Consider the following 23,664-nt stretch of genomic DNA (forward strand, 5'->3'; position numbering starts at 1 on the left):
ATAGACATATAATGTAGCTATTAAAGTTTGCTTTTTGTATAGAGTGAGCCTTTATGATGTCTCAGGTTTTACATTTAAACAAACACAAGTTATTTAAAATGTCTGTACATTTATACAGATAAAAGCATACAAAATTGTACATACAAAATACAGTCAATTAATGTTTCTTATACATGTACAAACAAAATAATCACACAGCCTTCTGGAGCACAAAAAATGCCCTGCATCCGATATAAACAGCTCAGGATTCTTATTCTTGCACAAACTGAAACAAATTTATTTTTTACATGATAACAATCTGATGAAATATAATTGAAAATATTTGATATGTAAGAACATACAAGCAAAACAAGCATCTACAAAAATAACCCTACAAAAATATCGACAGAAGCCAGCTACCATGTCACACAAACGATTGCCTCCACGTTCCTTAAAGCTCTCCGTGTTGCCTGCACCTGCAAAGAAATCTAAACACTGAGTAATTCTAAACAACTGAATCTGCAAACAGATATCACAAAAATCAAAAGTAGCACTGTGAGTTACGGAGCCTAGCAACTTTGTTTTAAGGATAAAAATGCCTCTTTCCTGTGCACATACATTCCCCAGACATCTCAGACAATCAGTATATCTCGCTGAGAACATAAATGTATTTCCAAAACATGAATATTAACCGATTTCATGGAGCAGCACATAAAGCTTAAAAAAAAAAACCCAGAACAAAAAAAAAATCCCTTTCCTGTTTTTGTTCTGTTTGACAATTAGTAATTTCAGTCCTGTCTACGACAAGCCAAAAGTGCACATCTGCTTCAGTTATATGTGTTTTCCAGTCAGGAAGAAGAGCGGCCGGTCCTCTTTGGCATTGGCAGTCTGGAATTCATCGCTGAGCCTAAACCTCCACTCTTCTTCCAGCTCCAACCTGCCCACCGTCTCCCTCAGCGAGCTACGATCTGCGCTGATGACACACAGAGTTGCACCTAAAGCAAGCAGAGAGGAGGGAGAGCGACACTCTTTAACAAAAGTAAATGGCCTGTATTTATATAGCGCTTTACTAGTCCCTAAGGACCCCAAAGCGCTTTACATATCCAGTCATCCACCCATTCACACACACATTCACACACTGGTGATGGCAAGCTACATTGTAGCCACCCTGGGGCGCACTGACAGAGGCGAGGCTGCCGGACACTGGCGCCACCGGGCCCTCTGACCACCACCAGTAGGCAATGGGTGAAGTGTCTTGCCCAAGGACACAACGACCGAGACTGTGATCAATATAAAGTGATAACCACTGACTAATTTGCTCTTATTTTGTGGGACTTAATGTAAATTATAACTGTTCTAGCTTTACTGGTATTTGTTTACTTAAGTAGAAGTGAAGAAGATTGCTGGTCTGATATTCAGAATGATATCAATCTGCTCCAAATTCTACACTGCATTGACTTCTTCTTAAATGAGTCACCTGTAACAGACACATGCTTATTGTCTATATTTGGTCTGCTGCTGCACCTTTAAGGAAGGTGAACTTCTTGAGGAACCCGGGAGTCACAAAGGAGTCTGCAAAACAAAGGAGGAGGCCGCTGAACAGCAACCCTGCTGTACTGATGTTCACAGAATGAGGTCTGGAACTCACAAAACACACAGTCACCTACAGGAAGCAAGAAAATTAGAGTCTTTATGAAGTGTGTGTTGAAATATAATATTAGATATTATGATATGATATTAGAATTTCTTATTTGTGTAATTTCTTTTTAAAACCATGTCTACATGTATGTGTAGATGTGGAGTGTGTGTGTCTGTATACCTCAGGTCCCAGGTTAAGGTAGCAGTCCACAGACAGTACAGGGTGCGTGTAGTTCTTGGTGCTGAGTGGAAACAGTTTATGGCTGTTGTGCTGGAGATATTTTTCCAGAAGGAGCTGAGCTGGTGTAGCCAAGAAAAGGTGCTTACTGTCTGGGGCACAGATGTACTGTGAGGGGCTCACAGAGGTGGGAACATCTGTCATCTGGAGACAATATTTTTTGCTTATTAACAATAGCTTGTGAAATTAATAAGTTTTTTTTTATGTAATTGCAGAATGACAAGGAAAAAAATATCAATCACTATCTGTTGCCCAGTTTATGATTGCTAGTTTATGTTTTGATTTTGCTGACTGTGGACGATACCTTTGTCTTGATAATAAATGTTCTGTATCCTCCAATGGCGATCTGCTTCTTCATGACACTGAAGTTGTTGAACCTGCAGACAAGCAGCCCGGCACTGTGCAGCCTCAGAGTGAAATCGACGTCATGACAGGTGAAGCGGTTCTGGTCATACTGGACATTCTGACTGCGGTCAACATTTAGGAGGAAGAAGTCATGAAGATGACCTCGAGAGAAGGGTTCCCGCAGTACATTACCTGGTTTAATACAAAGGGAAAAAAAGTTACCATAAATATTATTTTAAGGCACAAACAACTTATTTTAAATAGTTGCTTTTTTATGTAAAAAAATAATCTCTGATCAGTAAGTTTGTTTGCCGGATTAAGTTAGAAAAATGCTGGAAAATAATGGAAGCAACTGTGATTTATTTTCTTATAAACAATCTGCTACACCTGCTTTTGGTGAGGTAAAATACATCAGGTAAAGTTGGGTGCACCCATTGACCTTTTTACCTCTTCAATATCTCTTTTTACTTTATTTTCAGTTGTTTAAGAGAGACCAAGAACCTGTAATGTACTGAAATTTGGCAGATATTATAAAGTTTAATAATTTATTATGAAAATAATATTTTTCAATGAAGAAAAATAGATTTTTGCATGAATATAATATCAGTTATAGCGCTTAGAAAAAAAAAAAAGAAATTGCCAAAAATCAGTATCAGCTGGTCACAGGAAAAAAATCTGGAAAAAAAAAAATATATATATTGCAGTCGGTGCATCTCTACTGCTATGGTCACCACTGACCTGTGAGCGCACGGCTGCTCCACTTCCTGATGCCACATAGACCATAGTGGGATAGGTCTGGACAGGCCTCCATGTGCTGTAGCACCTGTTTCAGTGACACAACGTGCTCTAGTGGGCCACTAAGGAAAACAGAAATCAAACACTGGTTGTGTTAAATCAAACCAGAAAATAAAACAACAAACAACAAGTCCTTTAACTCATACAATGAATTATGTTGTAAATAATCTGTCACTATGTACTTGCGTGCTTCTAGGTCTACTGTGTTCCACATAACACAGGAGTCATCAGCCAGGATGATGAAAGGCCAGACATCACCTGCTGGACCCCCTCCCTCCAAACGTCGGCTGCGTTCCAGCTCCAAGTTGTGATAGGAAAGCTCTTTAATCAGGAAGTGAGCAGCACCTGCGAGTTGGTTAAAAAACTTTAAAACTTGGGTTGACTGTAGCTGAGAAGAGCAGGTCATCTAATACTTGGAGGGTTGGTGGTTCAATCCCTGGCTGCTCCAGTCTGCATGCTAAGGTATTCTTGGGTAAGACAGCAACCCCAAGTTGCTCGCCATGCATCCATATGAATGCTAGATTAAGAGCACTTAGGCCTAAAAAAAAGGGCTTGTGTGAAGCTGGGTCAATGGGTGAATGAGGCCAGTCGCATAAAGTGCTTTAAGTGCTCAAGCTGAGTAGAAAACAGCTATATAAGAATAAGTCCACCAAAATGGTGATGAAGAAGATACTTTTGACTACTGCCTTATTCCATAAGAAGTCCCCACAGTTGATTGATCTGCATCATAGATTTTACACAGCATGGGCTTCATCATCCAGGATAAAATCCTCCCATTTATTGGGGGTAAACTAACTGCCGACCCTCCAGACTATGGAAGACTATGGATAACAGTTTACTTATTACTAACATGAGTAAAATACCTATTCCAGCACCATTGAAGACAGTGGGCAGCACCAGCATGATGTGGTTGGGCCAGTACTTTTTGTAGACGGCCATCTCATATTCTTTGACTACCAGGATATGTAGATGAGAGGCTCCATCCATGGCGTGGTACAGGTTAAACAGACCATGCTCGTGACGGCCGGTGGTTGGGGTGAAGATTGGACTCTTGATGCAGTCTGGGCTCTGGGAAAGTAGGGGGAAAATAAATTAAATAAAAATAATGCTAATAAAAAGAAAATTGTTATTTTTAATGTGAACTTTATTAATAAAATTCTGTATTACTATGTGGAAAAATAAATAAAAATAATGCATGCAGGCTATACTAACAGCATCCTCAGGATACCTCAGGATTTTATTTAAAAAATATATAGATTATGTTGAATTTAAACTCTGTTTAAAGTCCAGGTAATAGTCACAGATCAGAGCATTTCTGACTGATGCAAGAAAAAAATCTTGTAATTTCAAACAATACTTTCTCAAACCAGAATCTTTTGTTTGCATAATTTTGTGAAAACAAATAAGAACTGCTGGGCTGGTGGGACAATTTTAGCAATTGCTAAGCTAATTGCACCCCCTAGTGGAACCACCTGGGTGTTGCACTGTGGCAAACCCCACAAATCGCTTGTCTGTTCACAGAAATAGTCAACAAAAACAGCGGATGAAAATGTTCATGGAAGCAGACAAGGCAAAGAATTCCTTTTAAATCTTGACACACAAAACTTCAACTAAATTCTACGTCTCTATTATAATTGCCGCCTTTTTCTTGATGTGAGGTGAACAGAAAGGGGAACATTTATTTTCAATGATCAACTTAAATGATCAAGAACACACCCAGTCAGAAGTGAGCGGCAGCCGCATGCTCTCCAGTTGGCCTCCGGGTTGGCTGAAGCTGAAGTAGTGCTCTTTAGACTTTGGGATGATGAAGTAGAGCTTGATCTCTTCCCCAAGCAGTAGATGAGTGAACGTGAAAGCATGCAGTGTTGACTCGCACATCTAAATTATGATTAGAGATAACTGTCATGTTCACATTTCAAAGACAGTTTGAGTGAGATTTTTTAACTCTGTCTGCTTGCATGTACTGTCCTGACCTGGTATCTAGAGTTGAAGCCCAGGTATTGATGACACTGTTCGCAGTGATGATATGTGTTGTAGGCTGCATACTTAGACAACTTTATCCTAGCTGTCCGCCGACGTAGGTACACATCTTCCTGTCGCACAGGATTTCCTGGAGAACAAACAACCAAAGGCAGATAAGGACCAAAAAACAAAATACAAAAGTAACAGGTAGCACAGCTACAGGTAATATTCATACTATGCACATATAGTTTTGGCTTTGTGTTAATATATTGATAAATAGATCAAGTTTTTTCCAGCTTTACTTACCTTCAGAGTTCGGTTTATATCCAGGGCAGTATATGGTGCTGATGTCATCATATTTGGAGTCGTGGATGGTGTAGTCGAAAGGCATCGTCCTCACAATCTCTGGGTTGGGCCAGGGAGCACTGGCTGGATGGTACTGCACTCCATCTGTCTGGGAATCTGAAGATACAAAACATTTACAAATGAATACATTGAAAACAGGTTTATGTAGAATCTGTACTGATTACTTAATAAATACTGACAGATATGATTTTATGATCCAAGCAGCAGCAAAAACAGTAACATAAGAATCTAAAAACTGGTGAATGCTACAGCAAATGCACTGACTGCAGTTGATGTCTTCTTCATCGTAGATATCCACCTCCATCAGTCTGATCAGCATGCGCGACAGAATGCCCAGGAAGTGCAGGTATGCTCCTGTCTTACCCACCTGATGTCGGAAAACAACAAAGGTAAAATAATGTAAATATAAAGTACAACATATGCTCGAGTTTGAATAAAACGAATAAAAACAGAAATCACCTGTGGGGGGCCACTGAGCAGCAACCTGCGAGGGTGGAAGTTGTCACTGCGGCCTTCTGTGCGATTGCTGCTGTCCATGTGGTATGAGCGAGGGACCGTCCACTGACGATAATAAAGTGACTGCTCTGTACATGTCATCATTTTACTCAGTAAAGGCCTGCACACAAAATACAAGATCGGTCACTAATTTTGACCCACAAAATATTACTGTGGAATATTTTTTAGACTCTTTTCCACTTTCAGTATCGCTGTTCTATATGCTTAATGTTCATATGAAAAACATGGAAATATACGCGCATATGTGTTATAAATTGTTGTATATGTCCCCTACCTGAAACTGCTTGCCCATGCAACAGACATGTGTGGCAGGAATGAAGTACATCGTGGAAGCCCGCTGCTGTCACTTGCAGTGATGACGTTGTAGAGGGCACGAGGCAGGAGCACAGAAGGTGGCCGACTCGCTGCTCGTGCCCAGGAGCAGCTCGGATCAGGCGAGGAGGCTCGCGGAGAGGACGAGCCTGATGATGTTGATTTAGAGCGTATTTGCATCTGGGAAAGTAACGGTTGTTGAGGGGGTATTTGAAGGTAAGGTTGAGAATTTGTTTGAGATAACAGCTGAATTTGAGTCTGGGACTGCAGCTGGGAGATCTGCTGAGACTGTGAATAACATGGAGCATAAGGTTGCGTTTGGGACTCTGGTGCAGTTTGGGGACATGGAAAAGACTGAGAGGAGCACTGTGGCTGAAGTTGAGTCTGTGACTGTGAGGAAGACTGTGGGGCATCCAAGGCCACTTTCTCAACATTTGGAGAGGTGGCACTTTGAGCAGGGTTAGGATCCAGAGCTCCACTATCTGGGCATGCCTGGAGTGGCTGGCTGGGCTCCCCTGAAAATACCAGGCAGAAGAAAATATATAGCACGTTTGCTTTAAAAAAAAAAAGAAAAAAAAAAGAAGCATTTATCATTTTCTCAAACAAAATGAGTTCATCTATCTCTTTAGATATGAAATATAGATTTAGTGAAATCTTACCATTATCTTGTCCTTCCTCCTCTTCATTGTCAGTACTACTGAGTTTTTCAGCATCGCTTTCGAGCAGGTCACTTCCTGATCCAAGGTTTTGTGGTGGTCGTGACTCTTTCTTCACTAGATAAGCAGCCAGTCCCAACTCTTGTTCAAGCGTGGTACGCTGCAGGTATGAGCAGCTTATTACTCGAAGGTCACAGTACTTTAGCGATCTGTTGAAAGAATGACCCCTTTGTTTAAGCTCAAAATTACAACTATGACAGCTTTTTTGGCTGTGATGCAAAAAAATGTGGGGTTATACCTTTTTAATCTGTTAAGGCCAAAACAGAAAGTAACATTAACACTAATACTAGAACAAAGGTAAATACTGTCAGGGAGGGATGAATAAAATTCAAGTGAGCAAACCTGGGAAGTGACTCTCCTAATGGCTCAGCCCCTGAAAGGATCAGGATGCAAGGAAGGGCTTCCAGCTCCAAGTAGGTACGAGGAACCCAGTCAGCATCCTGGATCTTCAACCATTTCTACATGAAACAGAAGGACAAATCAGACTACATGCAGCTTTCAAAGTATTTGATAATTTTTTGTAGTTCTCTGCAGGTGAAATCATATATAACATATTTCTGAAGAATTACTACCCCACCTTGATCTGATCTGTAAAGGACTGTCCAATACTCAGAGCTTGCTTGGGATTCCCCAGTATGATTTCGAAATTCTCCTCCAAACCCAGCTGCTTCCTCACTCTGGACAGCCGTTGGTGGGCCCACGCTGCCAGAGCCAAAGAGGGGATTCGCACAAGTACCATGTGACCATGATGGGCTGGACACTGCTGTGCAGCATTGACCAGTGACTGTACAATTTCCATGGTCTCCACTGAAGTGTGTTTTTGGAGATTGTGGGAACGGTTGAACCTCCCAGACACAGCCATCAGAGCAACACAGTAGTGCTGGATCAAAACTGTGGTCCGGATCACAGCACTGTGCAGCTTTGGAAACCTGGAAATCACAGACAGAAATATCATAAAGCCTTCTTGCTGTATTCTTGATATCATTTTAAACTCCTTTTTTAATCATACAGTGTTTATGTGGATTTAACACATGTGAGTGCACAACCTTTCTTCCAAGGTAGCTGCCATGCTTTCAAATGAGGAATCATAACGCATCAGAGGCAGGCTGCTCCCTGAATGAGTCGACTCCAAAAGCTCTGACACACCAAAGTACCGTGTCCTCTCATGATACAGGTCCACATCCTGTATACACACAGCCAACAGATTTAGCCACTTGTGTGAACATATAGGCATTGCTAGTTTAAAAATGTTACGCTAAAAGAGAGTACCAATCACATAGAAAAGTAAATCTTACATTACTAAATGCAGACGGCCAGTGGATCTCGTTGTAGGGACTGATGCGGGTGCATTGTGTCTGAAGAGCAAAGGGAAACGAAGTGACGTGTAGAATCAGGATGTTTGTAGCATCTCTGACTTGTCGGGAGTTTAACAGTTGGTCCACAAGACCCAAACCATTATCTGAGCTGCTGTAGGTTGCACTGAGAGTGTTAAAGAGGGACAAAAGGGAAGAGATCCAAAGAGACTGAGTAAACACACTCGATTTGCTCTTGTTGTACCAGTTTTGATACTGTTAAAACAATGACAACTGAAAACAATAATCATTACATTTTTCTTTTTACTTTGCACACAAACCTGCTAATATCCCAGTGGGCATGGTCGTGGACCAGGATGTAAAGTGTGTACGAGTTACTGTATGCTTCCCGGATCAGGCTGTCAATACGTGCCTGAGCACTGTGGTCCATCTTGACCACATAACGTTCAGCCTCTCTGTGAGAAACACATGCCTGGTCTAAACTGCCAAGCTCCTGCAGAACACCTGACAAATACAGAGCAACATCAAAACACAATATGTATAGGAATAAACACGTTCATTCAGATTCTTTTGATTGCTTTTTTTTTTTTTTTTGAAATAAAAGAAGAACCATGAACACGATTGCTGGCAAAAGACTTATGTGACTAACCAGAGCTCCAGAGGTGGAGAATAGTCTGCTGAAATGTAACCTCAGAGGGCGGGACAAGGATGAGAAAGCTGACCCTGTCAAAGGAGCCAAGGTCCAGGTTCTGTGTGCTGGAGTCAGCTATAGCACAAACATGGGACAACAGCTTTCTAGCCACTGCCAGCTGGATGGGACGCACCTCTCGCCAATCAACAGAGTATTCTACACAAATACAAAAACACATTTTAGGCCATGTCACTTGACTCTGATGTATCCACTTACTCTATCCACTAAGTCATGTGTGCTTTACCTGAACAGGTGTCTTTGGGACCTGAAGCTGTGTCTTTTGGGCTGTCTTTTGAAAGTTGTGTATGTGAGTCCTTTGGACTGTGTGTGACTCTGGGACTTTTATTACTCCTCTCCTCAGCTGACTCTTGGCTGCTGGATAAAGGAGATGGCTCATTGCTGTCCAGAATGGCATTGTCCAGAAGGGAATCTATATCACCATCTGCAAAACATAAAGCCGCACAACAAGTTAGGAAACAATCACTAAAACAGAGCAACAGGTCACAGATAGAGAGACACACCTTGTCCGAGGGAATTGCAGTAGTGGATGAGTTCTTGTGCAACACCAGTGGAGAGCTGATGGGCAATTTCTTTCAGACCCTGACTGGGAGAGAACATGCTCTCTGCCAAGGCACGACACTGGTGCTTGCCTACAATACAATACAATACACAAAGACGATAAAGACCACATTTTTCACATACAGTATAAAGGCATATACTAAAAATACAGATCCCACCTGTAACTACCACACAGGACTGCGTTTCCTGTCCTGGAGCAGTGACAATGATGACCACATAGTTGGTGTTTTCAAGCCGTCCTTCCATTAACCTGCTGAAAGTTAGATGGAGGCCTTGAGTCAAAGATCCTACATCCTTCCCCAACACTACCACGCCCTCACCATAAGATGATGCAGCCAGCTGGGCAAGCCAGGGAAGCTGGCTTGGGGTCAAGGGTTGTGGGCTTTGTGAGGGCAAAGACAGATACTGGGGGAGCCCAGGCAATACAGGGGGGATCTGGAGATAGAGTAAGGCGAAAACTTTGTTAATTTATTGTCATTATGTTTTCTGTAATCTTTTTTCTCAAATATTTTGCATGAAAAGGTTATTAATATTTGCTTCACTGTACTAAACAACTGAAAAGGAAGCTGTGGTGTTATGAAGTGTTTAAAAAGCCCTGTAGATATGTACCTTAAAGTCTCCTAAATTCAAATATAGAAGTATAAAATGATTTATTTATTTTTATTTCTTGCAGCGTCTGACCTCTATGCCGTAGTGCCTCCCTGGGGTTCCAGTTGTTTGAGGTTGCTGGTACTGTCTGATCTCACTGAGGTGGGACTCCCTCCAGGATCTCATGAATATTTGTTCCAAGTCCTCAACCAGAGGCACCTGGTCAGACCCTTGGAAATAGAGGTGAGAAACAAAACTTAACATTTATTCATTTAAAACAGTTTAGCAAGTAAAAAAGCCACAGTTTTGATGAACTATTTACTACAACAGTGTGTTTCTGAAATAAAGATTGTATACTTACCAAGCTGAACAAGGTAATAGACAGTGAGCAGAATCTGCATCTCAGTGGACAGCGGTTGAATGGGTGATGGCCCATAGTGCTGGTAGACTCTGGGTAGTGTTTGTGAGCTCAGATAACAGCTCTGAAGTAGAGAACTGACAAGTACATCACTTACATTGCCAGTCAGCTGAGGAAGAGGGCCATGACCTGCATACATAAAAAACAGTGCAGAGATAAAATAAAGGAAAATATAGACATAACGGGGAATGAGGGAGAATGAAACTCAGCTGGAAATAGGATGGAAAAAAATGTAATTCAGTTTTATTTAGATACAATTCACAACAGTTGTCTCAGGTTGCTTGATATTGTAGTGAAAACCCTACAATATTAGAAAGAAACTTCAAGAACAAATCCCCCTATGAGCAATCACAGTAGGATGGAAAAACTTATTTTTAACAGGAAGTAATCTCCAGCAGAAAAAGTCTCAGGGAGGGGCAGCTGTCCAGAGAAGAGCTCAGACAGAGACAGGACAAAAGAGAGAGCCAGAGTATAATCTCTGAATGGTTTAATACAGTAGTGGTGTATAAACACTGTGATGAGTGAAGTGCTGGGAAGTCCCCCAGCACCCAAAGCTTATTGCAGCATAACTAAGGGATGGTTCAGGGTCACTTGATCCAGCCCGAACTATAAGTTTTATCAAAAAGGAAAGTTTTAAGACTCATCTTAAAAGTAGAGAGGGTATCTGGATCAACTGAAGACATTTCAGGGTGTTTTTAGAGCAACCTGATAATCATGAATTACAATGAATGCATGAAGAAAGATTTTTAGGGTCGAGTACAATAACCTCAGTTTTGTAATAATTTATAATTAGTAAAATAAAGGTCATATGGGTCTTTATGTCTTAAAGGCTTGTATATATGTAAAATAGTAAGCATTTTCTGAAGTAATACATTAACAGACAAATGCAAATGAATAAAGTTGTTGGTGCAGAAAAGGCAAAAACTGAATGCAAGAAAAAAGGAAAAAAGAGACATAGGTGACCTATGTATTTGTATTTTTCTTCAGTTAACACAATGAAGTCTGTAAGCTGGTTTAGGCAGGCACCTCGTACTCTTTGGCCTCACACAGACTAAACTGGACCAATTTATCTATTTACGTAGCAGACTTTCTCACCTTTACCTCGGGCATGTCAATACTGGTGCTGTCCTGCATCACCGCCTGTTATTTCAACTAATCTACTGCTCCAGCACCCACAAGAAGGCTCCAGCTGTTGATTCATCCTACATAACTCACAACCTCAGTCTTACTTTTTGGCAGACTGGAAGACTTGGATGGTAATACTGTGACGGAATGAACCAAATATTTAAAAAACACAACAGGTGGTAAGATGTTGGCTGGCGTGGTGAGGGGCAGATAGGTTAGGAAAATTTAGTGAAAACACAAAGTTAAGTTTACAGAAAACAAAAAGGGGCTAAAAGGGTGGAGGGTGACCAACACCATCAGGTGTTGGCTGGGCTCTGATCCATGAGGAGGGGCAAGCTAAACTAACTTTTGACTAAAAAACTCACGCGTAGGAAAAGCTGAGTTCAGCTGAATGGAAAATGATGATGAAATACAAGCTGGATGAGGACTGTCACAAATCCAAATAATCTTGTGAAACCTAACAGCATGTTCTCTTACTCAAGTGCAACATATTCCTAATCCATGAGTCCCCGAGGACCTGCTTGGGTCTGAGTGACATTGATTACATCATCAGAGGCAAGCTCCTTGCAGACATCTGCATGTCCTCCAGTTTATTGCAGTACCTACACTACAAGGACACCAGCAGATCATTTTATCCAGGCAGACTAAAATAAATAATATAGGAACTACCACACATTCATGGCATCCACAGTTGACCAAGTGTGAGCACAATTCCAGCCCTAGTAAGGTAGAGTAGCTCTCACTCGAATTTCTAACCTTTGAAAATGACAGGTTGCAGTCTGCAGGTTTGCAGCAGCTGATCCGGAACTATTACTGGCACCTCTGGGGGAGAAAGCGGTGTTGAGATCCACTGTGATGAACCCTGTTGGGCTGTTGTCTCTGCATACAGAAGGAAAATACAAATATTTAGACAGAAAAACACACAAGAAGATCATACAACACACAACTGTCTTGTTGATACATTTATAGAGTCATAGTAAAGGTAAAATATAGTCTTTTTTTCCTGATTGTACCTGCTCTGGAGCCGTTGGTGGCGACAGAGGACACTGATAATGTTGATGAGGCCAATGAAGATGGTGGCGTTTTCGCTGTGCTCTCAGGCAGACTGCTGGTAGATGATTCAGGTGACCAGCCCTTGTGCCTCTTTTTGGGAGGCCCAGTATTTACATGTACCCCTGAAAGATGAAGAAAAAGAAAAAGAAAAAGCTTATTAATATTAGATTTAAATCTTTAAATTGCACCACTTTCTTATTTTTTCCAGATGCACAAACTCTACTTCTCCTACATGTTTTGACAGTTAATTTGTTAAATTAGATTTTTTTTCTACAACTCAGGTTGTTTTAGGATTGACTTTCTGTAAAACATGGAGTACTCTTGGTCAGTGCCACGTGAAACAAACCAACAGAACATCTGCTCTGCGATTTTTGTTAATCCAACAAAAAAAAAGAAAAGAAAAAAGAATTGCATCTTAGTCATGCATCAACCTGTCTTTTCCTCTACAGTTTCTGTTGTAATACTGTAATATAGGGGACACATAAAAGGCCCACTTGTTAAAAGGACCATGAAAAAACAACACTGACAGGAAGGAAGCTTTTCAATAAGAGAGAAAGCAGGAAAAAGAAGATGAGACGGGGTATTTTACAACCTTGGTTTATAGAGGTGACAGACTGAAGCAGAGGGAGGGAGAAAGACAGACAGAAGAAAAAGGGGATGTAGAAGTTTAGTGCCTGAAGTGCTGGCAAATGAAAGCAGGGAAAACAAAAGACATCCCTCTGCAGACAATGCAGCTGGCTGGCGTCTGTAAAGCAGGGGTGTTATAACACACACACACACACTCACACACAGTGTTTTGACTGATGGAGGCAGGAGCTCTGCTTTGAGAGGTGAGAGGAAACCCTTGGGAGGGGGTCAATGACAATAGGCACAACACTCACTGTGTTTACATGCACACAGAAGCCAAGAGATCAGGTTAAAACAGCAAATTAAAAAATTCTGCAACACATTACATAAGCTGTGTATGCAACTACTTTATGAGATATTAGATTTGTAGCATAAACAAAACCCCTTTAAACAAAATATCATCTGTAAGCCTTTAAACCAACATGGAATAAACTGCAGAAGTCTCCGGAGTGCACAGTGTACCTGTAGCTGAGGGTCTTCCAGGCCCTGACTGATTTAAAGGTGGCTGAGTATTGGAGGGAACAGCCTGGTTGTCATTTATCAGAGTGTGGGAGACGTCAGCTGTTTGTGTCTCCGTGTGTGAAGCTGCCATTAGCAGAGACAAACAACAAAGTTGAATCAAAATAATCAACAGTAATGAATGAAACTTTTCATTGAAACTATTTCTGTAATAATTGCATTCACTCTTCACTTTAGCTCATTTAAGCAAAATACAGATTGTCTGTTTACAAATTTTTGACGTGTCTATAACCCTGAGCAGCCTTGTGTTTAAATAAGACTTGCACCCTGAAAATGATTAAATTAAATCTTTTTTAATACAAACAAAAAATGATGACAAAAAACCAAAAAGGAACCCAAGAATCATCTTGTCTTTCCTGGAGCTTATCTCTGTATTGTTTGTTACCTGATGGCTGGCTCAATGCTTGATTTGGCGGCTGTTCATCTGGTGTCGATTGGCCTTCTGAGAGGGTGGGTCCCAACTGTCTCATCCTGCCATCTGATATAGAAAAAAATATCACCACTGAGACAGAAACGTAGCAACAAGCTGCTGTAACGGATAGCTTTAAATGTGTGTATGCATCAGTGTGCAGGTGTGCGAGGTTCATGGGAAGACAAAGTGTTCCAGTCATGGTCTGAAAGTTCAGCAAAGTTATCCAGACGGCATAATAATAATGGCATCCTTCTTAAAACTGGGCTCAGGGAGGAAGGCATACTAATAAGCAGTCAGTGAGAGTTACAAGTGCATCAGAAAACCATGTAGCAGAAGAGATTAAAAACAGTATCGAGTAAAAACGCAACGGTCCTGGAGACGTTTGTGGGGAACGATGACGATAACTACTTAACCAGCCAAATACTTGCCCTTATGGCTTTACTACTTATTCACTTGGTTGGGAATACACGAGCCAAAGATTCTATACAATGGATAATTATTTTGAATATGATTTGTTTGTAGATGTTAAATGAATAAAAAAAAACCCCAATGCTGTATATGTACATTACTAAGCTACAGCATTAGCTGTGAGAGTTTGGTCATTGTTTACACTAAAACAAGCATTGGGTGTTTTGTTTTTTTTGTCCTAACAATGCTAACTGAAATATGCAGAGAATGATTTTCAAAATAAAATCAGACCTTGAGACCTTCTCATAAAGTTAATTAATCTGTCAATGAAACCATCATTTAGTGGCAATGTTTTTCATTCCCTGTCTTTAATTTGAGTGGAGTAGTAAAAAAAAAAACAAAACACATATCAAGAGCAATTTATTTTATTCAATGGACTACTACCTGTTTAAAAATAAATACAAGATACCACAAATTAAAACAGCAGAGAGTACCTTTTATCTTTACTGCATCATGATGCTTTTAACAGTCCACTTTTTATTCTGAGCATTTGTTATGTTTAAGAGGGGATAGGGCTCATCTATAAACTGCTGGAAAATGGTAAACTATATTTCAAGGCAGATCGAGGTTCTGCCCTGTGCTTTATGTGAATCCTATTTAATGCAGATGTTAGAGTTATGCAGAAGATGGACACCAGTAATTGCTGAATCTAAATCTGATCAAAGACAAATGTTTCTTGAAAAAAGACAACGTTCATGCACATCTGTGACCTACAGTGTTTAGTCACTACGATTGAATAAATCGGTGTTTGTGCTACAATCAGGAAGTCAACTTAACTGTTTCACTACATTAACATGTGTGCACCTCTTACCATTTCCCCTCCAATAGATGGGAGCTCCTCTGACGAGCAAGCCCTGGCTGTTTCGGTACAGATAGTACTTCAAGTGCTTCTGTTTCTTGGGCTGGGTGTTGAGCTTCAGGTTAATGTGATTGGAGAACTCTGTGAAATAGCGGAAACCTTTCTCTCCACAGCCTATACAGTTTCCTGAGAAACCTGTTGGGGGTACCAAAATAAAAAAAAAAAATTATTACAATAAAAAGTATATAAAACAAAAAGTATTTTTTGCGTATCCCTACATTCACACAGACTGAATGGCACAAATGCACTCTTTATTTTCCTCTTTCAGCTGATTTTTTGTTAACAGCACCAATTTCCTGTTTCAGTCTTCTCCCTCACCCAACAGTGCATAACGACCCCGTTCGTCTGGCAGGAAGCGGCGGTCCACAGCGCAGACCAGCAGGTTCTCAGGAAGAGAAGGAGACTTTACTCCAACCAACATGAACCCAGGGGGTACATCCAAGGGATCAGAAGCAAGGGAGGACAAGCGAAGGTCCTTGCCCGCTTGACAAAAGCCTGTGGAGTGGAAAATCAGGACAGAAAAGTGATTTTCAGTAAATGAAAGGGCAGTGTGCCTTGTGATTGACAGTCCAGGGTGTAACCTGCGCTTCATCCGATGACAGCTGGAACAGATTCTGCACCCACACATCCCTTAATTGGATAAGTGGTCAAGAAAATTAATAAATGAGTAGTACATTTTTATCGTATCTATTTTTATTAAAGAGTGACTACAAAATGAGACACAGAAGACAGCTCAACTCAAGAGTAGGTACAAATCCTGATTTTTTTCTCCATTACTTCACCCATCATGTACAACGCATTCACAGAGGAGGTAACGCCTAAAAGGTACATCTCCTTGTCACTGTTCCAGCTCCGAATCCTATTTATAGTCACTATCTTGCACATGTATTCCTGAGAGTGTATGTTTATTGGTTTTATATGGTGTTTATGTGTATGTATACAAACCGTCAGTGGTGCAGCATCCCTCAGGTGGGGGCTTCATCTGGTAGGGTATCGGAGGACTATTAGACTCTGAGCCATCTTCGTCTGTTTAGGATGTTTGAAGCACAACCACAATCTTTACATTTTCAGCATAAAAAACGTGACAGGAAAATAAAAACTAAAGAAACTGAGATTCAGCTGAACATCAGAAAGTCATCAAACCCTTGTGTTGTTCAAAATATCATTTCTCATGACCATCCATAAAACCCACCGTCACGTGCCGGTGGCTGCTCTGTCTCAAGGTATAACTGTGAGAAGACAGGTCGGGGTATTATGGTGTTCGACCTCAGCGATGCCTCAATGGAATTATGGAGGACCTCCTCAAAACGTGTGGTCCGCAGCTGGCCTGCATAAGAGTTCCCCATTGGTGTCCTGTAAAAACAAAGTGACCTTATCTTGTGATGAACAGCACAGGACAATTTGTCCATGCTAATGTTTTTTTTTTTTAGTTACTTTAGAAAAAGAAACTGCAAGATGGGAAAAAGACCACATAGAAGTTCTGTGATGTTTGTGGTTTCTATGGAAGATGATTTCAGAGGAAGAGGATTTCAAGACTTCTTAAAAAAATAGCTATGTTATATTTTTTTTCTTTGGTCCAGGTGCATGTTTCAAGCACACACTACAAAGGTGACATTCAAGTCTTATTTATCATAAATAGTTAAAAGGCCTCCTTTTAAGGTAGAATTGATTTTGAAGCCCTATGATATCATGATTACATTTATTCTTTAACACTGTTGAGTAACACACACACACTAAAAATAATCAGAAACACATCTAGTCACAAAGAAACACAGGGAGAAACACGCGCACACACACGCGCGCACACACGCACACGCGCGCACACGCACGCACGCGCGCGCACACGCACGCGCACGCACGCACGCACACACGCACACACACACACACACACACACACACACACAAACAGTGGTTACTGGTGGATGGAATCTGTCCAGACAGCATGATATAAAATCAGCTGCACTGACAGTGTCAGGGCACCCTGACCTAGACACTACCCCCTCCCTCTGTTTTTCTCCTTTCTGCTCTAGTGCATCTCTCTCTCTCTCCCTGCTTCGTTTCGCTTCTCTACTCTGAAACAGATGAGACTGTTTTTCTTTTCTTTTTTAAAGTCAATTACACAATAATACAAAATGTATTAAAACACTGAGTATTTTCATAAAAGACTTCTGTCAGAACTAAATGTGCTGCAGAGAGAACAAACTGATTCAACACAGGGGAGAAAAAAAAACAAGAAAAAAACAAGGCTGAACAGTAAACACCAACTTAATCCCCCTCCTCCAAACCTCTGAGTGCTCATATACTAGCTGCTACAAGCACAGACCCACACAAGCTGCACATTACTGACTGGCAAACCTGGGTACACGAGCCAGCAAATAGTCAGAAACCCGAAGGGTAGATTAATTTCTTTTTTAATGGCTTGCATGTCAGATTACAGCCTTAAAGCTGAGTAAATACCTTACACTATGGTTCTCTAAACCATGAGGCTTATGTACAAAATCTTTAAAAGCCAAAATATGACATCCAGTTTTAAATATCATGGTATATGGATTAATGAGTAACAGATGTTAGTTTTCTGTCTCAGTTTTCTGTAATTTCAGCTTAAACAAATCGTCTTTAACTTATACTGACATGAACTACCATTTATAATAAAACCTGCTGTATTCATTTACTTAACTGACCTTTAAAGAGTTTAACATCTTCACAAAAATTAAACCTGGTTAAAGTTTTCCCTAAACATCTATCTATCTTTTACTGGGACAAGTCTTCTCTTGATTTCAGCTTTATTTTCTCATCTTGAAACACTTCTTGGAAAGAGACACACACGTCCTCTCTCTCACATTTCCCATACACATACCTTACCAGTCAACCTTCTGCTTCCACACTTTCATATGTAAAGAAGCAGAGCTGGCTTTTAATGCCTTGCACCGTCTTGTAGAGAGCAGAAAGACAAAAAGCCCTGTCATAACACAGTCGGGACTGAGAGGAAGTAATCACACCTTCTACCAAAGTGCAGTCTGATCTTTTTACAACCACAGAAAGAGACTGTGGGGAGGGAAATGGAAGGGAAAGCAGATTAAAGCAAAGAGGTGTAACTCCACCTTTTACTGAATCTTAACCAAAATCCTAAACTTCAAATAGGCAAATGCTGTCAGTCTAAGGAAACAGAATTGGCTTTCCCTTGAGCTGTGTGGTGTGGTTTTGTAGCTACTTGTTAATAAAAAGTGATTCCTTGTGCTATCACTTCAAAGACAGATTTTCTTCACATATTGTTATGGGACAGTCCGATTTAAAAAGGCTCAAAGCATACAAAGCACTGACAGCAATCTTCTTCTGGGACTTGTATTGTTCAATAAAAATGCCCTCATCTTTATTTTCTAGCTGCACATCTAAGGAGCAAGACATGATGCAGATTCTTTACTTAAGTAAAAGTGCCAACACAATGCAAAATCTTGCTAAGAATTAGCAGGAACATTACTGTAGCATTAATGCATTTTACTGTTGTAGATGCTTTTGTTTCAGCCACTTTTGATCAAGCTGCATATTTTTCAGTATAGCAATGCATCACATGCTAGAAGAGCATTGTATGTTTGTAAAAAGAGAACCAAATATCTCTAAACAGTCCCCTTTTTATTAGCTCAGAAACATTTTTTGTCACGATTTTGTGACAATGCAGTTTACAGTTAATGCAAAAGGGGGTTTAACGTAGTTTTTATATAAAAAGGAATAAAAACTTTTCTTAATGGGATGAGTAAACCTCATCTTTGAAGCTGTTTCTGAAATGTACTCGAGTAGGAGTGTAAAATACCTAGGTAAAGGACAAATAGTCTAGTGCTATTGATTCAGTTACATTCTATTATATTACTTCTGTACTCTTACTGTTATAGGTCCTAAATTAATTCTTTTTACTACATGTTCCAAGCAAAACAGAGATCACTTACACATGAAGGAAGACATGCAGCCGAGATGACAGAAATTATCTCTAAACGAAAACTTTTAAGGAAGCTTTGTTGATCTTTTCTCCTCCCATCTCCCCCACCTTCCTCTCTCCTTGGCATGGAAGTGGGAGATCCTTTCAAGTCACCACCACCCCCCACCACCCTTCCCTTCTTCTCTTTCTGCCTCTGTTTCACCCTGGGGAGAGAGGCACTATTGTGGTGGTTTATGACCTCTTGGACCCTGTTCCCACTGCTGGCTTCAAACACAGCACCTCACACATACAAACCTGCAGTTAGGATCCTCCCAAAGCTCTGAGCACCACGCAATCCACACACTGCACTTTGCCACCAGTACATTTATATTGAGAACTTCAACACTTTTAAATAAATGGATGTAGCTGCCTTTAAATAACAAATGAAGAAGATGAGCTCTATTTGTTTATTTTCTGTTTTTAATGAAAAAAAACAAAACAACAACACACAACGCACACCTCGTGAGTCCCTACTTGCTAATATATGCAAACTTTCATGCACATGCTGACTTTTGAGGGCAAATTGATTGAGAGATGTCTCATGACCGTGAGGTCAAAGGGGGGTTTAGATAACAATATTTAGCTAAGGCTTTGATGTGGCTTATACTTCTTATAGACATGTGCATAAACATGCACAGTCACACACACACACACACGCACATGTAGGCACTCGCGCATGCTCTCTCATAGGCTCTAGCTCAGCTGACACAAAAGGCTTGTCTTGAGGGGTGAAAGGTCATCCCGGGGAGGTCAGATAAGAACCCCAGGCTCTTTCTCCGTTGGCCAGGCACACATACCAGCCACACACAAACACATGCAGTAGCTTTTCTTTCTTTATGTTCAGTCAGACATGAAGGGTTGCAGTCTCCACACACCGCAAATATACAGCCATAAATCTTTGACTTCAGAGGACATTATATTAATTTACATTACCTTTCTGAAGACTAACTCTAAATTTAACTTTTAATTGCCTAACTGGAACCTAACCTTGAAACATGTCCTCAGCTTTATATTTAATTATTTACCTCATGGATTTAAAAAAAATTGTTCCTAGAAGTAAGACATAGCCAAACACATACAATACCATTACATAACAGTTCCTGTTAATGATACTGTTAACACTGTTAGTCATATGCATATATTCAGCTAATTGTGCATGTGACTGTGTGAGAAAGATAAGACGATAAGGCAAAGGAATGTCGAGCACTGTCAGCTGGTCAGTACAGCATGTCTTTCGGCACCAAACAGCAGAAATGGAAAAGAAAAAAAAAGCCTCCAGCTTTGCAGATGCTCTGTGAGCACTGAGCCAAAGCCTGCCACATATGTAAGGGGAAGCCAATAATACACACACAAAAACACACAAGCGGACCTTTTGATAGGTCCATAGCTGACCACTGACCCACAGTAAATGCTTTCATTCACACTTTGCTCAGCTGACACTGAATCGATGGTGAGGGAGCCAACTGGCCAACTGGTCAGGCAACTCTTCAGCCAGCCATTCAAGCAGCCATCCACACATTGCACTGGGAAGCCACTCAGCCAACCACTCGCCTTTGCCAACACAAAGATATCCAATCACTGAAACTCAGCGATTTTTCACTGATGTTTCTTTCTGAGCATGCCTACATGTACATCAATTTTATAATAAAACACAACATTACATCTGACAACATACAGTACACAATACATCTGTTGGAGTTTGTGCACAAAAATAAATAGCTGGAAGGGACTACAAAGCTCCAACTCCCTGAATTTTCAGTGTCTGCTACACCTGCTGCTTCGCTATCTCACTCAGCGTCCTTGAGCAGTTTTTGTTTCTTCTGTTCTCTCTATCATGCATGACTCCAGGGAAACTTGTGTTGTCTACATGCATGCAAAATCAGTATGAACCTGCACCTTACAATTTAAAACAGTTTAGCTGCAGGATGACTTACAAAGTGACTAAAAAGGGTCCCATTACCCAAATATTATTTGTGTTATTTACTCTGTATCAAAATTGAGTTTAGCTACACATTACACCTAACATGAAATAAATTTTCATGACACAAAAATATTGATGTACAGGCTGTAACCACTGTGTTTAAGGACCTAATAGAAGAGAAAAAATAGGCAATTTTCAAGACAACACATGGTCTGTTGACACATCTACATAGATAATAAACAAAGTAACATAACAGAAGTATAAATGTCTCATCAAGTAGGCATCATTATTAGTTCATCTGACAACCTGCAGCCCAAATTAAACTTTATTTAATTAGTCAAACTGACATTTTGAAGATATCAAATTAAGACGTGAGTTTGGAAAATGAGGTCAGACCTTATGAGAAACTTTTTCATTACGTTGGTACAGTAGGAGATGGGGACAAACTATCTGCACTAGCAAACATAACAAAATCCTAAAATTTGCTGCCCCAGCTTTTACAGGATGCATCCTTGAATACGAAAGCAAATAAGATATGGATCTATGATTAAGCTGCCAACCCAAATCCTATATTACACAGACAGCCGTCCCTCACTATTAAATAAATACAAACGTAAAAGGTTAAAGGCACATACACCACGAGGGTTTCAAGCAAACAGTGAAGACACAGCGCCACAGCTCATACCCACTCTGTTCGCAGTGATCACTACAACATCATCTACAACCGAGCTGGCAGAGAATGTTTTTCATCAGCAACAAACCCAAAAAGATAATGTGTCATGCCTACAGAAATAACACCAAAAAATAAACTGGCTACTGAGCGCACTTACCTCTACGATTCAGCGAGAAAAATCGAGCAACTACTCTTCAAGAAAAGCCTGCAAGCTAATCTGGTGTGACACCATGTCTCCGGTGCCAGACCTACAGCGGGACTGGGGATCGCGCGTGTCATCACCTCTGATCCTCCACATGGAAAGGTCCCCCCTCCCCTTCCCCCTCCCCTTCCCCCTCCCTCCTCAACAATGGTACAGTCCGACTGCGAGCGCTTGCCTTTTTTTTTTTTTTTTTTTTTTTTAACCCTAATTCGTGTATCTTTTTCTTCAAAAGCAACAAGATACCATTGCTCTGTTACTGTATTATTATTATTATAAGGAGCGGACAACAGTAAAGCTGTGGGAATTTTTTTTTGCAAAAGTTATTTGTTACACAATGAGCTCCCCTGAAAAAAAAGAAAATGGTTCAAAAATGTTTAGATGGGAATTTTCCCCCTCGTTCTCTCTTTCTCCTAGCTAGCAATTAAATAATTAGTCAGCCTTTCGACAACCAATGAATCCTCTCTGAAGTTTCAAAGAAAAAAACAAACAACCCAAATTTACACTTAAAAAAATAGAATCGTGGTGATAAAGAAAATACTCCAAAATACTCCAATGGTACAGCCATGCAAAGTGAACAAGGAATACTAAATTACCTAAGTTAACCTCCTTTCGCCTCAAAGTTTTCACCCGCTTTTGAGAGAATCAGGCCTCAAGGAAAAGAAAATTATGAAACAGGATAAAACGGTTGAGAAAACGGATTCAGTTGAACACGAAAAATCGTCTCTCCTGTATTAGGAAGAATTTAGTGGACCAATGACTGTGCCAACAAAAACACAAAAAGCAAGTAGGTGCATATCTATTATAGGTACTGCTATTTATTTGATGCTTCAAGACTCTTTAATTCACCAACAATATCAACGTTTGACATCTTAATGAATCACGTTACTTTGATTATTAACGTCAGTTTTCGCGACATGGTGCGGCAATTGGTCACTGGGACATAGTCAAAATTACATTTTCTCAAGAATATGTATGCTGGTTTTAGAGGTTAGGATAAAAAACGACATTAGGCTCCATATAATTACTGCATTTATATCGTTTTTTGAGATTCACCGTCATTCGCATAGAATTTTACACTAAACACTCCGCAAAACCTTTAACTGTGTCAGATAAATTCACTAAAAGAAGTCTACCTTTTAGGGGTTCAGCATCTTGCTCATCAAAACTTTAATGTGGAGGCCTGGGGATCGAACCACTAACCTTCTGATTAGTAATTTAACCGCTCCTGAGCTATTGCAAAAAATAAGCTTCCCCAATAAATAACGTTCCATTAATAGTTTAAAAAAATGCGCAAATGCAAAAGTGTACTACTTACACCTAACTTTCTTTTCTCACAGTTCGGCTATTGAACGCTAACGTTCACACAGCAGTCCTTTGAT

At 40.4% G+C, this 23,664-nt stretch overlaps 1 protein-coding gene across 1 annotated transcript; it reads right to left on the reverse strand.

Annotated features, from left to right (window-relative positions):
- Nucleotides 1-96: 96 nt before the first annotated feature.
- On the reverse strand, nucleotides 97-22,358 carry greb1 (growth regulating estrogen receptor binding 1). Its single transcript, XM_006779908.3, has 34 exons — nucleotides 22,241-22,358; nucleotides 16,712-16,872; nucleotides 16,465-16,545; nucleotides 15,838-16,014; nucleotides 15,472-15,654; nucleotides 14,166-14,258; nucleotides 13,724-13,846; nucleotides 12,595-12,756; nucleotides 12,338-12,460; nucleotides 10,400-10,585; nucleotides 10,132-10,268; nucleotides 9,609-9,885; nucleotides 9,393-9,521; nucleotides 9,116-9,313; nucleotides 8,830-9,027; nucleotides 8,501-8,684; nucleotides 8,163-8,346; nucleotides 7,914-8,050; nucleotides 7,445-7,796; nucleotides 7,210-7,325; nucleotides 6,811-7,016; nucleotides 6,114-6,666; nucleotides 5,783-5,939; nucleotides 5,588-5,690; nucleotides 5,264-5,419; nucleotides 4,969-5,105; nucleotides 4,712-4,873; nucleotides 3,859-4,063; nucleotides 3,178-3,340; nucleotides 2,939-3,057; nucleotides 2,160-2,392; nucleotides 1,799-1,999; nucleotides 1,504-1,642; nucleotides 97-974 (listed from the first exon to the last, which is right to left on the reverse strand). Exons 2-34 carry the CDS (start codon nucleotides 16,863-16,865, stop codon nucleotides 811-813), a joined length of 5,892 nt encoding a protein of 1,963 aa, XP_006779971.2. The 5' UTR covers nucleotides 16,866-16,872; nucleotides 22,241-22,358; the 3' UTR covers nucleotides 97-810.
- Nucleotides 22,359-23,664: the final 1,306 nt, after the last annotated feature.

Source organism: Neolamprologus brichardi, chromosome 1, assembly GCF_056152115.1.
Source record: "Neolamprologus brichardi isolate AB-2024 chromosome 1, ASM5615211v1, whole genome shotgun sequence".
NCBI lineage: Eukaryota > Metazoa > Chordata > Actinopteri > Cichliformes > Cichlidae > Neolamprologus > Neolamprologus brichardi.